Raw genomic sequence first — 25,086 nt, forward strand, 5'->3', positions numbered from 1 at the left:
AGACAATAGAAAGTAGTGTCAAAAAAGGATTGGATCGAGTTTAGGGAATAATTATATAATAAAGTGGGACGCGTCTGACTGCGCGACTACGGTCGAAAAGGTGTATAAGAGATTGTTAACCGGGTTAACCGAATAGACCATAATATTTTTAAGTTAAGGAGACATTCGAGTTGTAAGAGCACTGTATTAACAGGCTGTAAAGATAGTCATTGTTGTTAAAATTCACGATTGACACAGAGAGGCATCCATGAATGCGCAATACTTCAGAGTTGAATGAAAACAGCTTTCCCATAGCGTTCTTGATTTACGTCATAAGATTTGCCTAAAAAAGAAATACCAGAATAATAAATTTTAAATGAAGTTGAAAGCTTTTAGTACATACGAAAAGTGTGTCTGGAAAAAAGATTTCTACATAAAGTAAAACCGTCCTCCTGAAGGGAACTAAACCTTGGCGAATAGTCGCCAAATTTTGACAAAAACACCCACTAGAATCAATTAAGTTAATTAAAGGCGGGCGTATCACTCGCCAAGATCAGCTCTTGCTAAAATTGGTAAATAAAGTAAGTTTTCAAAAAGAGAAATTTAAAAATAAGATCACAGAATAATATTAGATTGATGAAATCTCAGGGTACCTAAGGAAGGCGTTCCCCAATGGCTCGCATTGAGGTTTACGTGAATGTTTTTTTCGAAGCATTTCGTAAAAAAGAAAATAAGATTGGGGAAAAGTCATTAGAGTCACAAAATTTAAAAAAAGTTTTCAGTTCATTTTTTTCTTTCTACAAAAAAAAGAAGTATCTTACGGTAGCGTAGGAGAGGACGTGTCGTGAATACGAATCATAAATTGCCAATGTGTAAGATGAATGTTTCAGTAATGTTCTGAATGTGGTTTGTCTGGTGAAAAGGATGATTGAATTAATTTTCTCCAATTCGATCATAAATGGGTATAAAATAATTTTCGAATTAGAGAAAGATTCAAATTAGGTTCCAATTCTGGAGAGATGACTGTAGCGAGGTTAAAGTACGGTAACTCGCATAGACGAACGGAAAATGGAATAGACTAGCTAAAATACGAAAAATGATTGGTAGATACTCACTACTCTATTTATATTTTCCGTTCGTCTTCGTGATTGTAGCGAGTTTATACATCTTTTCCCTGCGACGGAAAAGATTAACTTCTAATCTGTCTATATCCTGACTGACTTAGGACGACGGTGAACCAGTACTTTTACCGTCCTCAATTTTGCGGGTCAGAACTACGGGTTTAAATTCAAATTCAAAATGACCTCAGTCACTCCGCCGTCTTCAAAACTGCAAATACATAAACACTTGTACATTGCACTCTACTTTTCAGATAATCATTTTTTACTCGCTTACTTGAATGACTAACAATTGTCTTATCCTTAGGCTTCTGCTTATCCTCTAGTGAAAAAAGTTTCTTATAGAAGAATATACTATATAGGAAGTATATCTATAGAGGACTGCGATTCAGACTATCTTACCCTCCGAGATGATTTTGCGTCTAATCGGGTTATAGGATCAGTCACCTATTTACTATACTCAAGTCTACTTCTGGCTGAGATTTGCTTTTTGATAAGTTTTATGACGCTGAGTCCAGTGAAGTAGACTAGAAGTATTTGTCGAGGTCACCATTTTGAAAGAAAAACACCAAAACTCCAGATAACGAAAAAACTGCCTTGAAAAATATAATTATGAAAAAACCATGAATAACAGAGCTGTAATGCCATATTTTGAAGCAAAAACATTGCCTTGTCCATTTTTAAGAACTAAAACCTGACGGACTGTATAAACAAAAGCAAATTACCGTATATTACCGGGCCACTTAACCACGCTATCCAGTAGTATATAAAAAAAGCTTTAAGCGGACCCCGGGCCACCTATATTTACCTATGATTGCTTTCGACCGTGAAATGCCTGACGATTAGAATGCAATTAGTACTCGAAAGGTGACATATAACTTTTCGAAAGTTTAACGTTGTATCGTGAGAGAAGTAAGCGTAGGAGATAGTTAGGCAAAAGGAAATTTTTCAAACAGGTATGGTTGGAGCCTGTCACTAACGATTTTTAAATACCATACGTAGCCCTTTAACCGCTTTCTGGCAAGATTAATCAACATAACATTTTGCCAAAATATTGAATACAAAATAAAGAGGATCTCCATTTTAACCTAAACGAACACGAGATAAGGTAAATAAGCGATCTTTAATTTGTAAATTGAAAAATTATTAGAACTAACTAGAAATGACCAGACCATTTAATATTATGAACATATTTACAGTGAACTAAAAATAAAATTCTTGAGAAAAAGAAGATGTAGCCTTTGGGCCATTCCATTTTACATCCAAACAGGGGGGAACGAACATTTCCAGGGGTAATCTGAGAAGAATTCCCAGGGGATCTAGAGGAGTGGTTTTTTCAATTTTCCAGGGGGGTTAAAGATTAATTCTAGTTCGCCCACCGTCACATTCAAGGTACGAAAAGAATTTTTCCAAGAGTTTCTTTGCAAATTTTGCCATTTTCCAGGGGGTATCCACATATTTTCAAGAATATCTTTTTTTGACTTGAAAAGGTTCGTCCACACTCCTGTATGGATTTTTAATGGAATAACCCATTGAAACTGGACAAAATCGGATTAATCATTACCTCAATATTTAATTTTGTGAGCCACAAGAATTGCTGAAAATCTGATGTTGAAAATGTTGTGTGTGTCGAGAGGAAACAATCTCATGTCGAGAAAAAGTAAAAAAATTAAAAAAAATTGTTCGCCTGAGAAAATTCCTTTGCTTGTCCATAAAATGTTAATTTTCCCCTTTCGTCTGAGGCTTTACTTTTCTAATTCTTTCAGTTACAATGAAAGTAAAATCATCCAAGTACCGGCCTGAATGAACTATGGAGAATAATACTGAACAAAAATCCATTAATATAATAAAATGAATGAATAAAGATCCATTTCTGGTGCTTAACAGAAGAATCTTTACAATAGAAAGGTTATCGAGCTATTGGTTACTTGTTCTGAGTGCTAGTTCAACTATCACGATGCTCAGTGCGTATAAATAGGGTTGTTTCCTTTGGGAACCACTATGGAAAGTTAGCAGTACTGTATGTCCCGTTCTAGGTCGAATAGCGATAATTTAAAAAAATGAAAACCCTGATGGAACCACAGGTGGAACCTTTCTACCTTAAGGGAACTAATATTCCCGGAAAATTAGAACCCATGAATTACAAATCTAACCTTTTTTCATCAAAAATTTTGAAAAATCCTGGGAAAATGAAAGAGATGTGTCCAAAATATGTGTCCCGCGAAATACGATTTTTTCGATTTTTTTTTGACTGTGAAAATTAGTCCTCGCTAAAATTTGTTCCCTTAAGGCAATGCATACCGGCCCTTTTTACTCAGGTTCTTCATGGCGAATTACTATATGTTATGTTTTCAGCAGAAGAGATGGTTGGTTTTTGATTTGCCTATATCATGCCCGGGGAAGACAGCAAGTCAGCGCTTTTACCGTGCTCAATTTTCATGTTGTTATAAATCAGTCATTGTTCCGTACTTAAAAGGCTAGTTACCTAAACCTGCCACTTTTAGGCTTGCGGCGGAAGCTCATAAAATGTCCTGTGGTGGATTAAGGGCCAATGTAAAACGGACTGACATAAATAGGGCCGCTAAACTTCATTCAGTATGATGATGATTAAGTGTAACAAAACGGTACGAAAACGACAAAAAATAATTCAGTGTTCATGCATAGAACTAACAGCTAGTTAAAAATCGTCATTCCACCAATTCTAAAATTAACAAATTCGAAAATAATTTCATCCAAACTGTTGATAATTTGCCAATAGTCACAACAGTCCAAATACAGCAGGACAGACTGTAGATAAAAAACAACATCCCTTTCAAAAGTAAAAACCAACTTCCAAATTCATTCCCAAATCGTTCTTGTAACACAACAAGCTTGAGGCGTATTGGTGTATTGATTGCATTGCATTGTTGGTATTATTGCCTCTTTCTAGGTGCATTGTGTGTATGAAGCAGATGACCAAATGTGTTGTAGGTGGTGGTGCATTATATTGTTAAGTGTTTTTGGTTCGCGTCCATATTTATGATGTGTTTCTCGTATGGGAGAATAGTTAATCCCATCGAAATCAAGACAATCAACGGACTCCCAGCTGGCACACAACGTTGTTTCAACGTTTATCTAACGTTCACAACGTCCATATAACGTTAGATGAACGTTGAAACAACGTTGTGTGCCTGCTGGGAGTGATTCTCAAAACTCTTTTGTCTATTCAACATAAAAATGAGACTAAAACGCCTCCGGGTTCAATATGAAGATTCAAGAACACGATATCATTAGGTAGTTGAAAGCAGCTTTTCGTGTAGCTGATCCTTTTCGAGTCGATTAGGAGCACAAATTGAGTACAAGTAGCAGGACAACTTATGGTAACTCCCTCGTCTGTTAAAAGCGTTTTGGTAGATTGTTAAAAAGACGGTTATATAACAACCACTCAAAAAGGCAGCCTCCACCTTTTATCCTTTTCTAGGGTATAAACCACATGATTCCTTCAATGATTATAAAGACATTCAGACATTACCCTCAGTCTGTTTCAGCATTGCCGTTGAAGCACCTTTCCAACCAGCAGCGTCGTGGTATTTGAAGTCCTCCACACTGGCTGCACTGGAGAGCTTCTTGCGCCGGAGTTTAAGCTTACCACTGAAAAAGTAGGAAGAAGAATGAATATAAAACGAAGCTCTGATTATAACGTTAATTCAAGTTGAAAATTCAAATATTATTTTTTGATTGAAGATACCCCGCTGGCCAATAACGTCAATTTGACGCTTTAAGCAAGCTTGGTTTTGCCTTGGGAAAGGTAGAAGTGAAGAAAACTGACCAAGCTGAACTAAAGGTATTGATGTATCCATAAACAAAATAACTTACGCTACACAGCGTTCCCTTAGTCGACCTCTGAACAAATACAGTAGCAAGCCACAGCAGACGATCAACACTAAAATCCCTAGCAAACAACCAATCACGATGGGCCAACTGCTCTTGTCACTCGCTGAAAAAAAAAACATGATATCGAAAATTGAAGTGGATTTTTCTCACCATTGTAAGTGAATCAAACAAGTTTCTAGATCACTGACCTTTATATATCCCTGGACCAAGCAATATCCGCCATCTTTGATTGGAGTTTTTTTGGAATTGGTACCCGAGAAGAAGTCATTGCAATGTTAAAAATTAACGTCTGACGCCGCTACATCATCACAAGTTTCGAGTAAAAGAAGATGCATTTACACCGCTATCGAGTAGTGCCGCCATTAGGGTACCACTTTTCTAAAAACTCCGATCAAAGATTTTTCTTGACTGGGATTGAGAAGCTTGGTCCAGGGTATATAAAGGTCAGTGCTCTAGATTCATGATGTGAACCATTGCAATGTCTTCCACGGACCCGACAGCTGATTGGTTGAAAGTGACGTAAAATCAACCAATACGTCACTTACAACCAATCAGCTATTGGGTACGTGATGTAATGTCAGAAGAAATTGCTGTAGTGCATATTATGAATTGTGTGCTTTTCCCAATCTAAGAAGCGGGCGTGAGTGAGTGTATAACCCCTTGAAGTTTAGTCTTGAAGGACCGACTTATACTTTAAGAGCAGAAACTTTCGCGGGTAAAAACTTTCACGAGGTTGCAAGATTACGAAATTTCGGGGGAATTTAACCATGGTTTCAGCCCACTTTTCAGGTGCCCCCATTGAGGCATGGTGCCCCCAGGAGTTAGGTCCCCTTGAGAAATTGCTTTGAGTTAGGTACCCCCATTCAGCCGATAATTTTTTTGAATTGACACTTTTTGTTCTTTTGTATACCAGAAGATTGTAATCAGTTATGAGTGTGAGTGTTAAACGGTTAAACAGAGCCAAAAACACAACTAGCTATCCATGTTTGCATACTCTTATCCTGAGGTTTTAGCTTCTCTATGCTACCGTGAGATCGGGTAACTTGCGTCAGTGGAGGTTGACATGTATAGCCCTCAAATGAATTACCTGGCTGGTCATTAAAATACAACTACGCAGCTCCGCTCGCAGCTCTACTCTACCATTTTTGTTTTGATTTAACTTTGTATTTTAATGACCAGCCCAGGGGGGGTCAGTGTACCAGAAGGTGGCATGTATCCTGGGGTGGGTGGGTGTTTGAGAAAAAAATTTGTCATGTACTACCTGTGTACTATAATTGGGGTGTTAGGTCCAAAATCGAATTTGATTTTTACTACCTGTGTACCAGAATAGGGGTGTTGGGTCCAAAATCGATGTTAAAAGTGTGGAAACAAAAAGGTTCAGAAATGATCTGCTAAAATAGAAATGTAAAGTTGTTCTATTATAAATTGATCAATCCAAGTTTGTCCAAGATCATTCTTCCAAACTTCTTGGAATGAATTGAAATCCTACTAGATCCCACTGAAATGAAGGTTTATCGAGTCAATGTAAACATTCGAACATTTGAATTCAAACATTCAACATTGGTGCCAACTCTCACGCATTGGGTGTGAGAATCATGCATTTCCACATGGTCTCGCGTAATTTTTGAAAAGTTTGATTTCTCACGCATTTTGGATTTTTGAGAAATTTTTTCCTGTTTTTCCGATTTTAGGAAAAAAGTTTTCCCAATTTCCCGATTTCCTGATTTTCCGAAAAAAAGTTTTCCCGATTTCCCGATTTTTGGAAAAATGTTTACTCGATTTTCCGATTTTCGGAAAAAAGTTTCTTTATTTTCCGGATTTCTCTAGGTAGTGCCCGGTAGTAAATGGGGTATGGGGTGGTTTTGGTTTTTTTCCAGGTCCTACCCGGGAGTAAATAGGGGGTATGGGGTGGTTTTGGGATTTTTCCATGTAGTATGGTGTACTTGAGGGGTAGGTGGCTGTCAAGTTTTGAAAAATACCTTGTAGTACACATACATGCCGCCTTCTAGTACACTGACCCCCCCCTGACCAGCCAGGTCATTTATTTGAGGTCTATGCATGTTAGCCTCCACTGATGCAAGTTACCCGATCTCACGGTAGCACGAGAAGCGCACTCGCATGAGAAAAGCTTTGTTTTTATGCTATAAAGATGGCGACTATAAATAAAAACAATCACATTATTAGAAAAATATAGCAAAAGATGCCGTGATGGGAAACGCAAGAAAAATTGGATGGGAAACTATGTGCTGGGGTAAAAAAATTCAATAATTTGAAATATTTTGAAATATTCGATTTGGAAAATATAACCAACCCCCAGAGCCTCCATCAGGACAGCTAGGTACCCTTAATGAATAGGTCCAACGAATTATCCAAAGAATTGCAAGGCATAAGCCCCCCTCTACTAACCTGGCCTAGGTGCCCTTCAGATTTCTGGGGGGGGGGGGCTGACACCATGCTAACTTTCGAGTATTTTACTTTTGGACCGAATTCAGCGGATATAACTTTCGCGAATTTTAGAATTTCATTTTGCAGGCAAAAAAGCGATAAAAATGCACAAAAACTGAAAACTGAGTATAAAATAGCGAAAAAAGTGTACTTTTAAGCAGAAAAAAACTTTCACGAATTTCTCGTGTAATTTCTTACTTGGCAAAACTTTCGCGATAATCGCAAAAGTTTCTGCCCTTAACGTAGTCAAATGACTGATGTATTGATTTCAATATAGATATCTTGACTTCATTTCTTATTTTGATTATCGGCAAAACTGGCAAAGATCAATCGTATAACTTACATGTTTTGTCAAGGGTGACATGAGTAACGGTTGTCTTAGTGATGGTTGTTATGGGTCGCTCATTGGTCGTCGAGTTCTCATGAATCGGGGCAGGTGGTGATGTACCGTTGGTGAGTTGTGTGGAGGGCTGGATAGTGGTCGTTGTTGTTGTAGTGGTCGTTTCTATAGCAAAAGAAAATAGCTTGTTAAACAAATTTAATAGCGCACCGCGTCTCACACGTCATAATTATTTCAACTAGAAATTTGTACGAGTTCCAATCCCACAGTTCGGAATGATTGGAAAACCGTGAAAATTATTAAAACTTTCTTTTGATATTATAGGTTTTCAACGTGCAAGAGCAATAAACGCAAATGAGGATGGAACTGCAAGTCGTACAAACGAATAAATTTGTGCAAATCTTTTACCATTTTTAGATTCACTGCGGTACGCTATTGGAAATTTATAACCCAGTTTATCAAAATAATCCTTAAGTGGACCCCAGGCTGAGAGGGAGAACTCATATCAGGCAACGCCAAGATTCTCTGGTGTGATGTAAATAAAGCCTGGAATACACGGGGGCGAGTAATCTAACTTGCAAGTAACACCCTACTAACCGCAATTTAGCGCCGTCAAAAATGCTTTGACGTTTGCTCTGTCGGGATCGTTTGCACAGATGGCGTCATCAAGATCTTTATACTTTGAAACGTAGTCGGCGTTCTGGTATAATTTCTTTAGGGGACAATCACATAATAGAGGATTTCCTGAGAAGGAACTGAAAAGAAATTGAAAAAGAGAGTAAATTGCCAAATCTTTAAAGCAGAACGAACTCAATTGGCCTTAATTTAAAAATAATCATCTCGTCTGGGGAAAGCCTCACCAAATACAGATTTCGAAGACTGGCATTTGAAAACACTGAAGTCTGTCTCAAAATAATTTGCAGCTGTGGGACAAAAATGGCAGTAACTTTTGATAGAATTTGAAGAAAAAAGAAAAAGAAAGAAGAAAAAATTCAACTTCTGGTAGAAATGTGGTATGATTACCATTTTCACAGGAGTGATTCTTCAATCTTGATCATCATCACTGTGGAAATATTTTTTTTAAATATTCATTCAATCAAAAGATATCAAACAAAAATTATTGCTGGTTGACTCTATAAAGTAGTAAAAACGACAAAAAAACAACCTTTTGTCAATCGACCAATGACAAACTTTGTTTGATATCTTTTGATTGAATAAATATTTTTTTAAATTTTTTTCACAGTGATAATGGTTTTTAAAGATTGAAGAATCACTCTTGTGAAAATGGTAATTATACCACATTTCTACAAGAAGTAGATTTTCTTCTGTATTTTTAATTTTAATTTTTTTATTTTTCAAATTTTTTTGCTTGATAATATTCCACTCACAAATATCTTTTCAACAAGCACAAAATCGCAACTTCATTCAAATTCTATCAAAAGTTACAGCCATTTTTTGTCTCAGCCGCAAATTATTTTGAGACAGAGTTAAATAGGATTGTGAGAGGATGTACATTATACACTAAACGCTAAGTTAGAGAAAAATGCCTATGAAAGTTTACCATACTAGTTTTTCTTTATAAGAACAAACTATATAAGAACATAAGGTTTCGATGGCCAAAAAGTTAAGAACATTTTAAGGCTTTGCGGACTCTAGAACAAGAAATTTCATGGGAAAACGGGCAAAAATACTCAAAAATGACGAAAATAAGAACATGTTAAGAACATAGGCTTCTAACTCAAAAAGTTAAGAACATCAAAAGGCTTCAAAATTTTTGGATGTTCTTATAAAAAACATGGTTATAAAAGATAATATAACACGGACTACATACATTTTAAGAGCATTTATGAAATGATAAATGAAAATAATTGGTAAGTAGCTTACATTGTCTCAACTTTCTCTGGTAGATGAAGGTTAATTGGGAGCTCTGTGAACTTGTTATCACGTAAATTTCTATGAGAAGAAAGCAAAGTGGGTTCCAAACTGTACCGTCAATACACCTTTTCGACCGTAATCGCGCGGTCAGGTGCGTGTCACTTAACAGAACAAACTATTTTAGAACATAAGGCTTCCATGGCCGTAATGTTAAGAGCATTTAAGGCTTTGTAAACTTTCAAATACCCAATTTTTAGAAAAATGGACAAAAATCCTCACAAAATGGTCAAAATAAGAACATGTTGAGAACGTTTTCAGGCTTAAAACTCAAAAAGAACATCTAAAGGTTTCAAAAAATTTGGACGAATGTGAACAAGCCATGCCTTTTGACTTTGAAGAATTGAAGACCCGGAAATTTGTGACCTGGCAGGGCCTGGTGCTTATTATTAAAATAACCCCCGGAACGGTACAAGTTGAGTCGTACATTAACTAAAATTTTGTCCATTAACTTAACTTAAGCGAACAATGTCACAGAGTTGAATAATGATTATCTTACATTTCTTTGAGTGCAATATTATTTCGAAACAAATCATCTGGTATCGTTGCCAGCAAATTCCCCTCCAGATTTCTAAACAAAAGAATAGATTTATTGACAGTTTTCGATTGCTTTTACTCCGCCAGCATGATGGTTTGCAGATTAAACAGACCCTTACAGGCATAGAGCCGTAAACCTTTATACCATGTTCGCACGTGACGGTTCCGTTAAGCTCCGAAACGGAATGAAGCCACTCTATTGGTTAAAAGTGACGTAACACTTGAATGTAACCAATAGAATGGCTTTAACACTGACATCTAACACGACGCAGTCAAAACAATTTTATGTTTTTTACGACGACAATAAGAAAAAATAGATGGTCTAAGAATTGCTTTGTGGCTGGAGCAAGTTTATAGCGGTAAAGTTTGACAGTTTCTTAAAAACTCCACCCCGAAACTTTTCTCCCACTTCAGCCATTATCTGTAAATTCTTCATAAAGATATTTTTTGTGTTTTCTATTCCTGTAACGGACAATGATACGTCTACTTTTCCATCGAGATTATCCGTGGTTACGAAAAAGATTTAATAGCGTAAACTTACAGTGTTTCTAGGCTCTCAGTGTATTTGAATGTGTCTATGTGCAGGTCTGTTAACTTGTTTCCGTCTAAATCTCTAAAGGAGAGAAACAATGATAAAGGAAAACATTAAAAATTGCTGTATTTCCTTTAAGTAGAATACTAGCACACATTTAAAAGTTCAAATTCATTTCTCTCATACTCTCGGGTACCTAATAGCCGGGGGGATTGGAATAAGCGGGGGGGTTGGAAAAAAAGGAGGCTGATACAGCAGAATTAGGAGAAAAGAAGGAACTTTCAAAAACATTTTCCCAAAAATTAATAAGCGGGTGGGTTGGAATAAGAATGTCCTGGGTGGAAAATTTTCGAAAAATTAATTAGCGGGGGGGGGGACGGCTATTAGGTACCCGAGAGTATATAAACTTTGCAACACCACCTTCAATATTCCGACGGCACTTTTGGTTTTCATTTATATTATAGAAGAGAAAAATAGACTTACAATAAAAATAAATGATGTTGATCTCGAAATAATCCTGGATCGATTCTTTCCAACACATTGTCACCGAGATTTCTATTGGGAAAAATACAGCAAATATTTTAGGGATAGAAATCTTTACTGTTTCTGGGATTACGAGAAACATAATGTCTTCTATGCGTGTGGTTTATCGCCATTTACTAGGTTTTCATTTTCATCCCAAGAAAGATTTTTTTAGACACTTAAGTCGACTCGATGAACGACCAGATCTACAACACAATTATGTCAGATTACTTCTGGTACTAACAAACTATGAAGGATGTGCACATTTATATGCTGACAAAGCAGAAAAAAAACAAAAAATAAAATTTTCAAATTTTATGTTCGCGAGGTGCGGATGGGAGAAAAAGTTGTCCTTTCTTTTGCTTAAAAAATGCTGTGTAAGCAAATGATTTTAATCCGTTAGACGAAAACCGCTTTTTTATCGTATAAAACAAAGAAAAAATTTGGTTTGTGGGAAGGCACTGGCTAGCAAATGATGTGTAAGCAAATGATATCTTTTAAACAAATAAACATTACAACCCCCGATGAAAGTGAACTTACATGTGATGTACATTACGTATGCCAGCAAACGTATCTTTATGTAGTTCTTTCAACAAATTCTGTTGTAAACGTCTGAACGAATGAATAAATGAACGAATGGAATGCAAAAAATTTTTTAACTGCGATAGATAGTCAGCAAATGGATATCAGTTCACATCTACTTAGTGGCTGAGCAATTAAAGAATAATAATAATAATGATAAAGTTTTACGACCGCCTACGTCGCGTAGGCTTGGCCGGGATGGAATGATCTCTCCCCCCAAAAGAAGGCCCTACTTATGTTTGTGAGAGATAATTCCATACCAGACCTCTCTAATTTCTTGCTCATGGCAAGGGCACAAATAGAAAGTGACTTGAGTTATCCCTTGACTGCATAATTATAATACTATTTTTTGTAATACACAAGCCCCTAATTGCTGCCAACTTACAGTGTGAGGTCAGCTTGAAGTCCGTTGAATGCTGTTGGATGAATTTTCGATATCCTGTTCCCATATAATAATCTATGAAAAGAAAAAGATATACAATGCATAGTGTGCAGAGGGGTCTGAACCCCCCCATTAATATTTCATCCCCCCCCTATAAAGGTATCCCCCCTTTTTTAAATTTTTTTGATCCCGCACCATTTACAGGGGTCCGAGCCCCCAGCATATAATTTGTACTCCCAGTATTGGGGAAGAATTTTGATGAATGAAATATATTTTTCAGTGTGAATTCGTACCAATAGTCAATGAACTTGAAAACACTAGCAAATAAACAGTAAACTAATAATAGTAAAACTAGGAAAAATAAGAAATAAGACAACAAGTTACTATCCCCCCCCATTTTTATTTGATCCCCCCCTATAAGCTCAAACCCCCCATTTTAACTGGAAAATTGCCCATCCCCCCCTATAAAGCCTTCCTTGAAAACTCGGATCCCCCCTTAAAAAAGGGGGGGGGTTCATACTATGCAATGTACATTGTTTGAGGTCCATGAATCATCACAAATATCTCAAAAAAGAAGATCAAGCTACAAGCGGCTATGTGGCTGATGCTGTAATAGCCGGTCTCCATTTGCGCGCACTGCGATCGCACCTTTTGATTTCAATCTTTTTTGCTTGGAAAAAGATTATGTAATAAAAATGTAGCACGCGCTCGAAAAAAAAGTTGAATACATTTCAATATTTTTCAACCGTTACGTCACATCATAGACCTGCGCCAATGGAATTGTTTCATTTTTCTTTTGACCAATAGCGTGGAAGTTTTGTTCGAAAAATTGGGATCAAAGCGCAATGGTTAGCCCCGTTCAATGCTAAACTCAGATCAAACTTCCGAATTCTAAAATCTAATTAAATGATTTCCACTCTCTCCATGTAAAAAGTTTGAGCGACACTCTTTATGGAACTCTGGCAAACGTGCGCGTCCTTCATTGTGTTCTTAACCAATGAAATGCCACTTAAAATTTCATATGCATTTCAGATGCGTCCCAACTAATAAAAAATGCCAATCTGAGCCAATCTCTATTATTTCGGCGGGGTCAAGGGAGGCATGGGTCGCAATGTTCCAATGTTCAAGGCTTACCGGCACATGACCGAAATAATTGATGAGTGAGCTCGTATGATGCCAGTGGCACGTTCTTTTAATTTTTTCTCTGGAATCTTATTTAGTTTTGGCTGTAAATGATTTATTCAAAGTACTTACATAAGTAATTTCCCTGTATTTTCGTTCCCTTCAAAGATGTTTTGTCCGAGTTCTGTTAATTCATTGTCTGCTAATGATCTATGAAATGAAAAAAATAACGGTAAGATTCAAAGATAACTTTCTCTGGAATCCTTTTAAGTCTCGGGATATTAATGAATTTACAGTACCTATTCATGATATGCACCACTGCAATGACTTCATGAAGTTATGCAACTTTTCTGTTTTTGTTCCAACCATTACGTCACTTTTTCTATTGTATGTTTAAGTGACGTATTGGGTGGAAGATTTTAAAAGTTCTGAGAAGACTCTCCAGTGGTGCATATCATGAATTAGGTTAAACGAACATTGCAGGAAATTTCCTAGCTGAAACGGAGCGTTGTCTCAACATTCATACATGGATTTTATTTAGACGTCGTAAATAAAAAAATACACGAACAGTAAAATTTGGTATAAATCGCAAAGTAAATGAGACTTACAACATATTGAGCTTTTTCAAACCAGCGAAAGTTTTGTCCGGCAAACTTTTCATCTTGTTACTACTCAAGTCTCTAAAATATAAAACATAAAGGAAATCCTTGTCATACTGGGCATACCGATCAATTTCTGTGGAAGTTGGTGTTAAAGAGGCTACTCATTTTTATCTTTCAATGACATTTAGCGAGTAAAAACAGATCGATTAGGTTGTGGTTTTGAGTAATGTGGAAACTGTCAACAAATCCGAACTACTCGTGTTTTTATTTGCTGAGGTTTTCGGTATGTGTTATTTCTCTTATGACAAATACAAACAAACAAGCTGATGCATTTTTAACGTTAAATTTTCCATTTCATGAACAGGGAACAATAGATTATCCCTATAAAAAGGAGTGATTACTTTTAAAGAGGGTGAAAATATAAGAACATGATTTCAGCGACAGTACCTTTACGAACGGTATGAGGCGTCATGAATAATAAAACAAGACCGTTAACATAATATTTTGGTTCCAAAAGGGTATTAAACCCCGATCAGCAATCAAAACCGGCTTTATTCAAAAATCAAAGTAATAAGATTTGAGGTAGTATACTTTATCTTTACCACGGCTTGTGTTATTTTAAAGACTCATTTAAGTTACATCATGGTAAGATAAGATTTTGGTTCAAGCGTTATCAAAACATCTAGTATTAGCGCACCATGACGCACGCGTAAATCTAATTTTGTGAAAATACAGTGCGGTCATGTGATAAATGGAGCGGCACGGTTTGGTGGTTGTAAAGAAGGCTTTTTTTGTTCATGTTTATGGTCAAAAGCTTACAAATACTCAGATACACAGATGTGTGTAATTTCCAAATTTTTTCAGAATTAAAAAGCAGGCGCGCCTCTTACGCTGACAAAGCAGAAGAAATAAAATGAATTTTCAAAATCTTACAAAGCTAGATTTTTATGGGGTTCGTGGGAAAGCTCTTGAATGGTTTCGATCATTTCTTTTTGAAAGATCACAGTTTGTTTCAGTCTCTGGTAAAAACTCTTCTTCTAAACACATGCAACATGGTGTCCCCCAAGGTTCTGTTTTAGGTCCTCTACTCTTTCTCCTTTATGTTAATGATCTTCATATTGCTCTTCGCTATTCTCTTGTCAGTTTGTTTGCTGATGATACTATGCTCTTTTTTGCGAATGAATCTTTGAAACCGATCGCCAAACAAGCTAATATTGATCTGAAGCTTCTTATGAATTGGCTCAAAGCTAATAAAATCTCTATAAATGCTAGTAAAACCGAGCTCTTATTATTTCGTCCAATACGTAAGAAAATCGAATACGACTTGAAAATTAAAATCAACGGGCATCGGCTCAGACCAAGCAAAGTTGTAAAATACCTTGGTGTGTATATTGATGAACATCTGAACTGGAAACACCACATCGATTTTGTCTGTAATAAACTAAAGAGAGCTAATGGAGCTCTGAGTAAACTTCGGCATTATGTCGACAAGAAAACATTAACTTCATGTATTTTTCTCTTTTTTCAATGTCACATATCTTATGCAGCGCAAATCTGGGGGCAACGCCAAACCATCCACGCCCGCCGAATTCTTATTCTTCAAAAACAAGCTCTCAGAATCATGTCTTTTTCTGACTTCCGTGCTCATTCTTTTCCTCTCTTTTTGCAGTTTAAACTTCTTTCATTTTTTGATTTTGTTAAATACCTTAACATTCTCTTTATTTTTAAACTTTTGAATCGAAAATTACCTCTTCCTCTCATACAAACTCTTGAGTACAAACGTTTAAATGATACAGACCGTCATGAAGTAATCCGTTGTAAGTCTGGACTTTTAAAAATACCTGAAGTAAAAACAGTGACTTATGGTAACTATTCAATTTTATACCAATCCATCTTGGTTTGGAATGAAATTCAAGATTTCGTTACTTTCGATGATTCGTCTACACTAGCATTGGATCGTCTTAAAGATTTAAGTAAATTATATTTCCTTTCCTCGTACACTTGATTTGTTTTTGTTTTTTTAATTTTTTTAATCTTTTAATTTTTTATTTTATTTTTTTTTTTTTTTTTTTTTTTTTTTTCCCTCTCTTTTTCGAGTTTGATTTTAAATTTCAATAGTTTCTTCTTTTTTTTATTTTAGTTTTTATTTTATTTTATTTTTTTTATTTTATTTTTTTCCAATTTTTCGAAAATTATTTTATAAAAAATTTTATTTCACTTTGTTACTAGTAAGACCTTAGCAACTTTATTTTTCTTAGCTTTTCTTGTAATTATATCGTGCGGCCACCTCCTTAGTTTAGCTTTATGTCTATGAGTGTGGTCGCTCGTCTCGCTTTTTAGGACAAATAAATTACTTACTTACTTACTTACTTACTTACGAATGCTTTAAAGTCGTTCTTGTTGTTCTAGCCCGAAGTATTTTCGGCGAAAACTATATAAAAATTGTTTTTGAGAATTTGAATGGAGTGAGAAAGTTAGAGAAATAATAATAATAATAATAATTAATAACGATATATTTCACAGTATTTCCAAAGTTTTACAATTGGCTCTTCACCTGGAAATTGAGTACACGTTTTTTTTTATTATTAGAACCCAGTTTATAAGAACATTTAGGCTGAAATTCGTCGAAAAATTAAGAACATCGTAAGAACATGCCCAGCCTCAGTTTGGAAAAAAATGACAAGAAACTACAATTTTTCTTCTTTTCAAGCAGTTTTAACCCAACTTAGGCATGGATTTTCTAAAATCGAGAGTCAAATATTGTCCAAATAGTACCAATTTTATATGCTCTTTATTTTGCATGATATTGTCGATTTAGAGTAGTCTGAAAAATTAAGAACGCATTTAAGAACATTTAAGGCTGAAAATTGCTAAAAAAATAAGCACATCCAGGCTCAGCCAAATTTTAAGTGTTCTAATAAAAAAAAAAACGTGTATGATAAATATATATGTAGCGTATAAAAAATATGATGTTCATTAAAAATACTGAGACCGGTTGTAACTAGAGACTAGAAGGCTAAAAGTTGGTAAAGCCAAGTACGTTCGATCAAATACCGTTGTAGAGTAATATCAGCTAGGCAAAAGTAGAGAGAGTGCTAGTGGCTTGTGCAAGACCGGTGTAAAACCAAAGTTTGAATTTAGATTAAGCTATAAAATACTACAAAATTGATACAACTATTGATAACAACTAATAGAACTAATTCCTCCATGGACAGTAAAATAAAGTACAACCAGACCAGGACGCTAGGTAGGCTGTTAGATCTAGGAAATTAGTAGAGTAAATACGATTGACGAGGGATGTAAGAGTGACACAAGAGTATGACTTGGAATTGCAGAATGTCCAGGAGTAGTAAATATATAAAATATCATTAGAATAACTCAAAACTAATTAAAATCAAATAATTAAACAAATAGGGGATAGTTGCTCTAAAGAATAATGACCAGAGTGTAACTACTGCTACTGGCTACGGAATAGGGATAGTTAATCAATACGATGGAAAATGACTAAGAGATACAAGGCGTTAAAGGATTTGGAGTTAGATGTGGCAACGTCCCAGCTAAAAACGATAAGCAATATAAAAAAAAATACTAAATAATGAAATATTTATTAAAAGTGAGAAAGTATGTTGTTATATAGTTGATGATCGTAAAGAATAGCATAGTTGGTTATCACAAAGTTAAAACTCTCGCAAGTCTATTATGTTATCAGGTCATGAGCAGAGTAAAATCCCAAGGAAATAGCTGGACTTTGAGATTCAAGACATGAAAATACTTTAAATTCATACAAGGCTCCTAGCGAGACCTTGATCCAAAAAATGCCTTTTAGTTTCACTACAAAATATGTTATAATCTAATTCATCCCGACATTTTTGGGGAAGTCCATTGAATATACGCGAAGAGTCGTATTCAAAACTACCCATAATAATATTCGGACAAGCCAACATTGTGCCAGCGTGAACAGGGTTTCTCAAACCTTCTCGAGGTGTCATTTTTTCCGTCGGAAGGAAAGTTGGCCAGTTATTAGAGTTAATGGATTTCCATGCAAGTTTAGCCATGCTAAATTCTGCTCTCTCGCGTATTGGTAGCCATTTCAGCGAGATCACGTCTGATACGTTTGAGTAGCGGCCTCTCACGAAACTGGCGGTTGCGTTTTTGTATCCGCTGCATCTGCTGGATGAGGTAGGATGGTGCGTTGATGAAAAGAGCATTGCCGTAGTCGAGCTGGCTCAATACAAGCGATTCTGCAAGCTGCTTCCGTAGATGGTAAGGTAGGTAGCGCTTGATACGACAAAGTGACTTGAGTGTACCATATGCTTTAGACGTGGCTTTTTTTATATGAGCGTTCCATTTCATATCCTCACTAAACGTTATACCGAGGAGTTTGAATGTTGTGACACGTTCGATGGTTTTTTCGTCAAGCGATTTTATCTCGTATTCAAACTGGTGTCGTCTGGCCATTTGTTGTGTCGAGAATAGCACGGTTTTCGTCTTTTTCGAATTGAATAGAAGATTCTGGGTTTTCGACCATCTCTGGAGATCTTTGATGTCGTTGTCGATTTTTTCAGTGCACTCTACGAGGTGTTGGGGTCTTGTATGACGATACAGGCTGGTGCCGTCTGCATATTGCATACACTCCGCATCAGTATTTATTGACATGTCATGAACGTAGATATTAAATAGAACAGGGCCGAGGATACTTCCTTGGGGAACACCATTTAGTACGGTAAGTCTGCACACTGGGCCCAAAGGACAAAAGTTTGGAAATAGGGAGTGGGAGAACAACAAGATAGTATTTCTTACATTTTTTGTATTATTAAGGCATTAGTAGAGCTCTAGGGTCACATTACATGAGTTAGAAAATAGTAAACTTCAAATTTTGACTTTCTTTTGAGATTTTTCATGAAAATTGAGATTTGTAGCTTGGAAAATGCAGGCAAAATTTGAACTTTTAAACCGCTAAGTGTCACATCGAAACTCCAGCATTTTTGGAAAGGTTAGCGTCTGTAGTTTTCAAAACATATATGGTTTGATATGTGACACTTAGCGGTTTTTGAGATATTTGGACATTTGTGGTTACCTTAAGCATTTTCGTGATGAGAATTTTGACTGAAAATTTGAATTTTTTCTCGTTCTTGGATATTTATACTTACTTTTAAGCAATTTCCCTTTAGAATATAATGTCTCTAAAGGTTATCACACAAAAGAACTGATTTACAAGCTGAATTTAGATCAGAATCTTCAAAAATATGCATTTTTCACTTTTTTTGATTTTTCATCAAAATGTGGTTTTCAGTCAACTTTGGAGCCACATAACTTGAGTTACAGATCAGATACAGACTTGAAACTTTGGCATCTTATCAGAAATTTATTCAAGATTCCATAAATCATATTATTAAAGCAAAATTTTAACTTTCGTTTTTTCCCTATTTCCACCTCTGGGCCCACTGTGGTCTGTTCGATTCCTTGTCATTGATCTGTACGAATTGTAGACGGTTTGATAGGTAACTTGCCATTAGTAGCAATGCAGACTTTGAAAAGTTAAGTTTATGAAGTTTCTCAATCATTATTTCGAAATCGACTGTGTCAAATGCTTTCGAGAAATCGGCCATCACAGAAAGAGTGACTTCACCACTATCCATCGCCTTGATGATATCACTCTTGATTTTCATACATGTTGTGATCGTACAGTGTCCTTTTCGAAATCCAGATTGGTGGTTGGATAAAAGTTTACGGGATTCGATGTGATCGACCATTTGAAGCATTAGAATTCTTTCGTATACTTTTGAAAGGATTGGGAGAATGGATATCGGTCGGTAATCTGACGGTTCACTTGGTTCATCGACTTTCGGAATAGGCGTGATCTTCGAGATTTTCCATTGGTTTGGAAAAACGTTCTCCTCGATTGCAGTGTTTATTATGTGACAAATTGGACTGGTGATTTCGTTAATACAAAGTTTTAAGAATTTCGAAGGTATCTTATCTTGTCCGGTGGAGCAATCATTACGGAGTGAGAGGATTGCTTTTCTTACGCCCGAGTAGGTGGTTTTAGAGAAGCTGAATGTGTTCGGATTATCAGGAAGTGTATCAATCAAGTTTCGCAACGTATCTTCAGGCTTAGGTACAGAGTTCAGTAGCCTTACTGCGGTTGTGTTATAATGTTCATTAAGTGCGTTAAAAAAATATACGCGATGAAAGATTATGCTTAGAAATAAATAGATAAGGATATCGTAATAATGATATCAATCGAGTTTTGTAAGGTATGTCGCACATCAGTGTTAAATAAATTACAAAATACCTCACGAACACTTAAAAAATACCACCAACGCGCATTTTTCGTGCATTTGTCAAGATGGATTATAAATCTGTATCAATATATCTAACAATTGTTTTTTTATGACTTAGAATAATCAAAATGATCATCCCTGAGAAAAATTCAAGTAAAATTAATATTGACATTTCCATAAAATCAAAGCTGAATAATTATGCCTTAACCTAGAAAGACCCCGAATTCATGAAGTAAAATCTCAGCCGCGCGTATCAAACTTTTTCAAGCAAGAATATATCTTATATATTCTTGTTCAAGCATAAGTACGACTGAAAGTTTCAACTCCAACTCCTGGGTCAAGGAGGAAGAATTAATACAAGTTGTTTTTTGTGTTAAAATTTTTTTGACTAACATTAGCTGACGGTTGTTGATGGAAGTCAAACTTGTTCGGGCAAGCCACTAATTACAAAACTAGTAAATTTACCACATTTTAATTGAAGGTCAATTGATTGCTCTTAAAATGCTCAATTAACCCATAATTTTTTTATGATCTATCAAAGTCATTTCGATAATGTGCCCGCAAAATTAATACGTTGGGCCGGATTGACAAATTACTCAACACTGGATAGTTGGAGAATCTATGTTATCAAACAGACGACCATGAGAAATATTTGGGGGTAAAAGTTTTCATTCTGACGTCAAATCTTTACCTTAGACATTTTGAGATTTTGTGATATGTCGAAATAATATGGAAACAATAATGGCTATAAGTTTTTTGTCAACAAATCAGGTTACATAACATACGAATGGGATTTTCCAGAAATAGTCTGTGCCCCCCTATTGAGGATATTGGATATCCAGGGGGTTAAATATCTACAAGGGAGCGGATATCCAGGGGGTAAAGTGTCTTTTCAAATAAAAAATACGATATTCAGGGGTAAGCATCTTTAGGAGAGAGGATGTCCATGGGGTTGAGCATATTTTCAAAAGTGGATATTTTCTTTAAGTCTTTACTAATAAAGTAGGATATCCAGGGGTTCGATACTTCGAAAAATCAATATCCTCAACAGTGGGGGTGAATTTTTTTTCTGGAAAAGGCCAATATAACATGTGTAGCGAAACTTACAATTTCTGTAGGTCAGGGACGATGGATGACAAATTTGATGGTAGCTCTTCGATTTTGTTCCCAGGAAACCGTCTATGAAAAAACAACAAGAAAAAATTACGACATCTTAAATAACTTCGCTAAAGAGTCATTTTAATGAAAAGAAACGATCTCGTCCCCCAGAGCAAATTTCATAAGATTTTATTTATGGGCGTGGTACAAACGTATTTTCATCAGCGCTTTTAGAATCGTAAAGGACAAATTGAAACAGGAAAGGGAGTAAGTACGACCTTGCCAGAGAAAGTTAAAATTAATGGAAACATTGGCAAAATTCACTTTAATTCCATCATTCTCCTGAGCTTTATCCTTTCGCAAGTAAAAGAATTTATGCCATCATATCAGACCCCTGGAAAAAATTTCTGAATCATTGAACCATGTTCATTCGATGACGAACAAAGATTAAAAAGAAATCGGTGAACTGAATCACGAAGATTCAATCTTCTCTTTATTAAAAATACTTTTCAACCAACTTTTACTGGCAATTCGCTAATGAACTAATATACGTCATCGGAAGGAAACCCACCCCCAGTTTTGAGACAGCCACAAAATTTGGCGATTGAGAAAGTTATAAATCTTTTAAAAACGATACATCACGAGTTTTGATAATGGACACCAAATTCAGGTGTGAATATGTTCTTATTCGTGCGCCCCAGGGTTTCCTATGCTTAGCTTGAAAGAGCGGGTTAGGTGTGCATATCGGTTTGATTGTAGTAAAAGAAGCAAAATTGGGGATACTGTGAATTGGAAATCAATACCTTCACAAACTGAAATGTGAAAAAGTACAAAGGAACCGCTGTTTCAAAAGACAACAGTTTTATTGTAAATTGTATACAAACAAAATCAATGCAAACTTGGCTGGATTCGAAAGTTTTGTTAGCAAATTTAACTGCCTTTCCCTCTGCTTGACTGAGTCAATTTTCAATGTACCATTATTCTTATACCCTAAAGCAGAAGTCGTGTAGTTTATCAATGGACCAGTAGGAAAACTTGTTGAATAGTGTTATTAGGGATGGCAGGTTCTCGCCCATAAATGATGACAATTTTGAAAGAAATAAAAGGTCTTCCGTTGATATTTCTATATGTACGTCGTTCCTTTTTTAGCGATATGATTCATTTCTCCCCTGAGCGAGACAGAGGTGTAGCTAAATCATTCTAGTCCTGTTTTCCATAAGAATAATTGAAATCCAGTCTCGAAGGTTCCTTTGAAAGTTGGCAAAATAGGATTAAAAAAGTTTTTGGGTTTCAAGAGAGGCAAATTAAATTCCATATTACTTTAGCAGATGTGTTTTCAAAACGGAAACCTGGCGTGAAAAAGGATTAAAAAAATATTATGGGAAGAAAGATGAGGAAAGAAACTTTTGAATTCATTTTCAAATATAGCTTCACGCCCAGTCCTCTAACACTACACGCTTTTTTTATATAAGAATACACTTTATAAGAATGTCCATGATGAAAATGGCCAAAAAATTAAGAATATGGTAAGAATATCACCATCATGGAATTTAGCAACTGAACCTAAGAATGCCATTTTTAATGCAAGAATGCCATTTTTAATGCAAGGATGCAACTTTTAATGCATTTTAACCTGTAGATTGCCAATTTCGATATTAACCTAAGAATACCGTAAGAATATTTTTGGATGATTTTCGCCAAAAAGTCAAGAATATCCATGATGAAATGAAAAAAAACCATTCTTATAAAAAAAAGCGTGTATGCCCATATAAAATATCTTCATTATTAACTAGAAAGACAAATATACTGTAGACAGGCATTTTGTATTACTTGGCTTTCTGTCATTGAATTGGATATGTAAAATCGAAACAGGATTTGCTTAATTTCTAAATGAACATCAACAGCTGACCGACGTCAATTAATTTCACATTATTTTTTTCTACTTTCAGCAAATGGGATTAATTTTTTTAAATTGATAAATCTATTGATAACCAAGGAGATCTTTCAGCTTTAAACTGCAGGTGGTATAAATTTGGAGATTGTACATCATGTTTAGGAGCATATCTAGGATTCACACTTTATTCTATACCTTCTAGAAGCAATTTTCTAGAAAAAAATATGATATTTCTACTTTGTCTTCACTCTCGTGAAGTGCGAGGGAATCAATGATTTGTTCCCATATACTGAATTATTTATGTTAAATCAATTTCAATGACTTAGAATTTTGATAAATTTCTTATCACTGATGATGAAATTTTCTAGGCATAATAATAATAATGAAATTTTCTTATTTTTTGGGGGTGAGAAGGGAAGTAATGGAAGGGAAATATAGATAAACGCCTTCAATAACATGAATAACGTTAACGGAAAGGTGAATGAGTCCTATTCTATCTCATTGAGATTCGATGGCGCTGCTATAGATTGTGAATGTGAAGCGATATTTTATAAGAAGGAGGAAATATATCTTTAAATATCTAATGAATAGCAAAAAATTTCTTGAAAATCAGTTTCAGGATAAAGATAAAATCAATCATTCAATGGTCTTTTGCGAAACTTATTTGAGGCATTGTGTATACTTTGTAAAAGCAACATAATCAAAAGGTGTAAAATGCATTGAAAATTCATGCTCGAGTTTTTCAGAAAAATGTCGCTCCAGACATATTTTTCACACCTTTTTTGACCTTTCCTATGACCACTATAAACATAAATCAAACTCAAAATGTTACTCTGAAGAACAAAAAAACTCGTTTAACTTTTTACACTCTATCTGAGAGTTGATTTCGAAAGGCCCACATTTATTTACACACGCAAGGAAAACAAAAGCAAAATGAAAATTGAAAATGAAAATTATTCAAGAGCAAACACTGTTGCCTTGATTTCAAATAAACAAAATTTCATGAATTTTTCATTGTTTGTTTTTCATTATAAAATCAAAAGTATAGTTCAAATTTTCCTCAAATTTCACACAAACAAAACAGGGTTTTACAGCAAAAATGAGTCTTTTTTAAACTTTTTTTTAAAATGTACGGATAATGGGTCCTAGGACCTTTTAGTACGAAATATATAGATAGATACAATCTCAGGCTCAAAATGATGGTCGAAAAAATCGAGCAGTGCAATTAAATGGGTCACTTTAAAAAGGCAGTCAGGATCAAAGTCTTTCTCTCCCATCATAATATATACCACCTCAGAAATAAAGATTTTAGGAGGGAGGATGATATCTCCTAGCTAGAAAATATGATTGAAACTCACAAGAACTGAATGGTTGGGTCAAGATCCAATGGAAATTCCGTCAGCCCAACTTCGGAGGTACATTTCAGTGTGTTTAAATCCCAATTGGAGCATCTACATCCAGGAACACAAGCTCCATTTGCCAACAAAAACAAACCATGAAAACATAAGCAAAACAAGAACATGAATTCGTAGAAATGTAACCAAAGCTGAGCCATTGTTTTTGTTATTGTTTCTAAACCATGAAATGAAGTGTCAAATATTTACAGTTCGCATGTAAACCATAAAAAAAATCATTGAAATACGAAACGAGCCCCTCTTGTGAATTTCCTTATCAAAACAAAACCAAATCAAAGCACAGTTGGAATATTGAAGAGCTATAGAAAACAAATCCCAGTGTGGCAGCTCTCGAATGCGCGTGCCAACTTTATAACAAAGTCCAATTCTTTAATAATAAATTCAACACATTTTTTCTCTACAACGTAATACCTTCCTATCTCTAATGTT

The 25,086-nt window shown here is 35.5% G+C and overlaps 1 protein-coding gene across 1 annotated transcript; it reads right to left on the reverse strand.

The window, feature by feature from the left end:
- LOC136815342 (phospholipase A2 inhibitor-like) lies at positions 1-25,086 on the reverse strand. Its single transcript, XM_067071783.1, has 15 exons — positions 24,601-25,086; positions 21,358-21,429; positions 13,973-14,044; positions 13,497-13,574; positions 12,246-12,317; positions 11,819-11,890; positions 11,240-11,311; positions 10,766-10,837; positions 10,187-10,258; positions 9,640-9,708; positions 8,353-8,510; positions 7,759-7,920; positions 4,953-5,073; positions 4,609-4,727; positions 1-322 (listed from the first exon to the last, which is right to left on the reverse strand). Exons 1-15 carry the CDS (start codon positions 24,795-24,797, stop codon positions 264-266), a joined length of 1,467 nt encoding a protein of 488 aa, XP_066927884.1. The 5' UTR covers positions 24,798-25,086; the 3' UTR covers positions 1-263.

The sequence above is a fragment of the Clytia hemisphaerica genome, unplaced genomic scaffold (assembly GCF_902728285.1).
Source record: "Clytia hemisphaerica strain Z4C2 unplaced genomic scaffold, Clytia hemisphaerica genome assembly, whole genome shotgun sequence".
NCBI lineage: Eukaryota > Metazoa > Cnidaria > Hydrozoa > Leptothecata > Clytiidae > Clytia > Clytia hemisphaerica.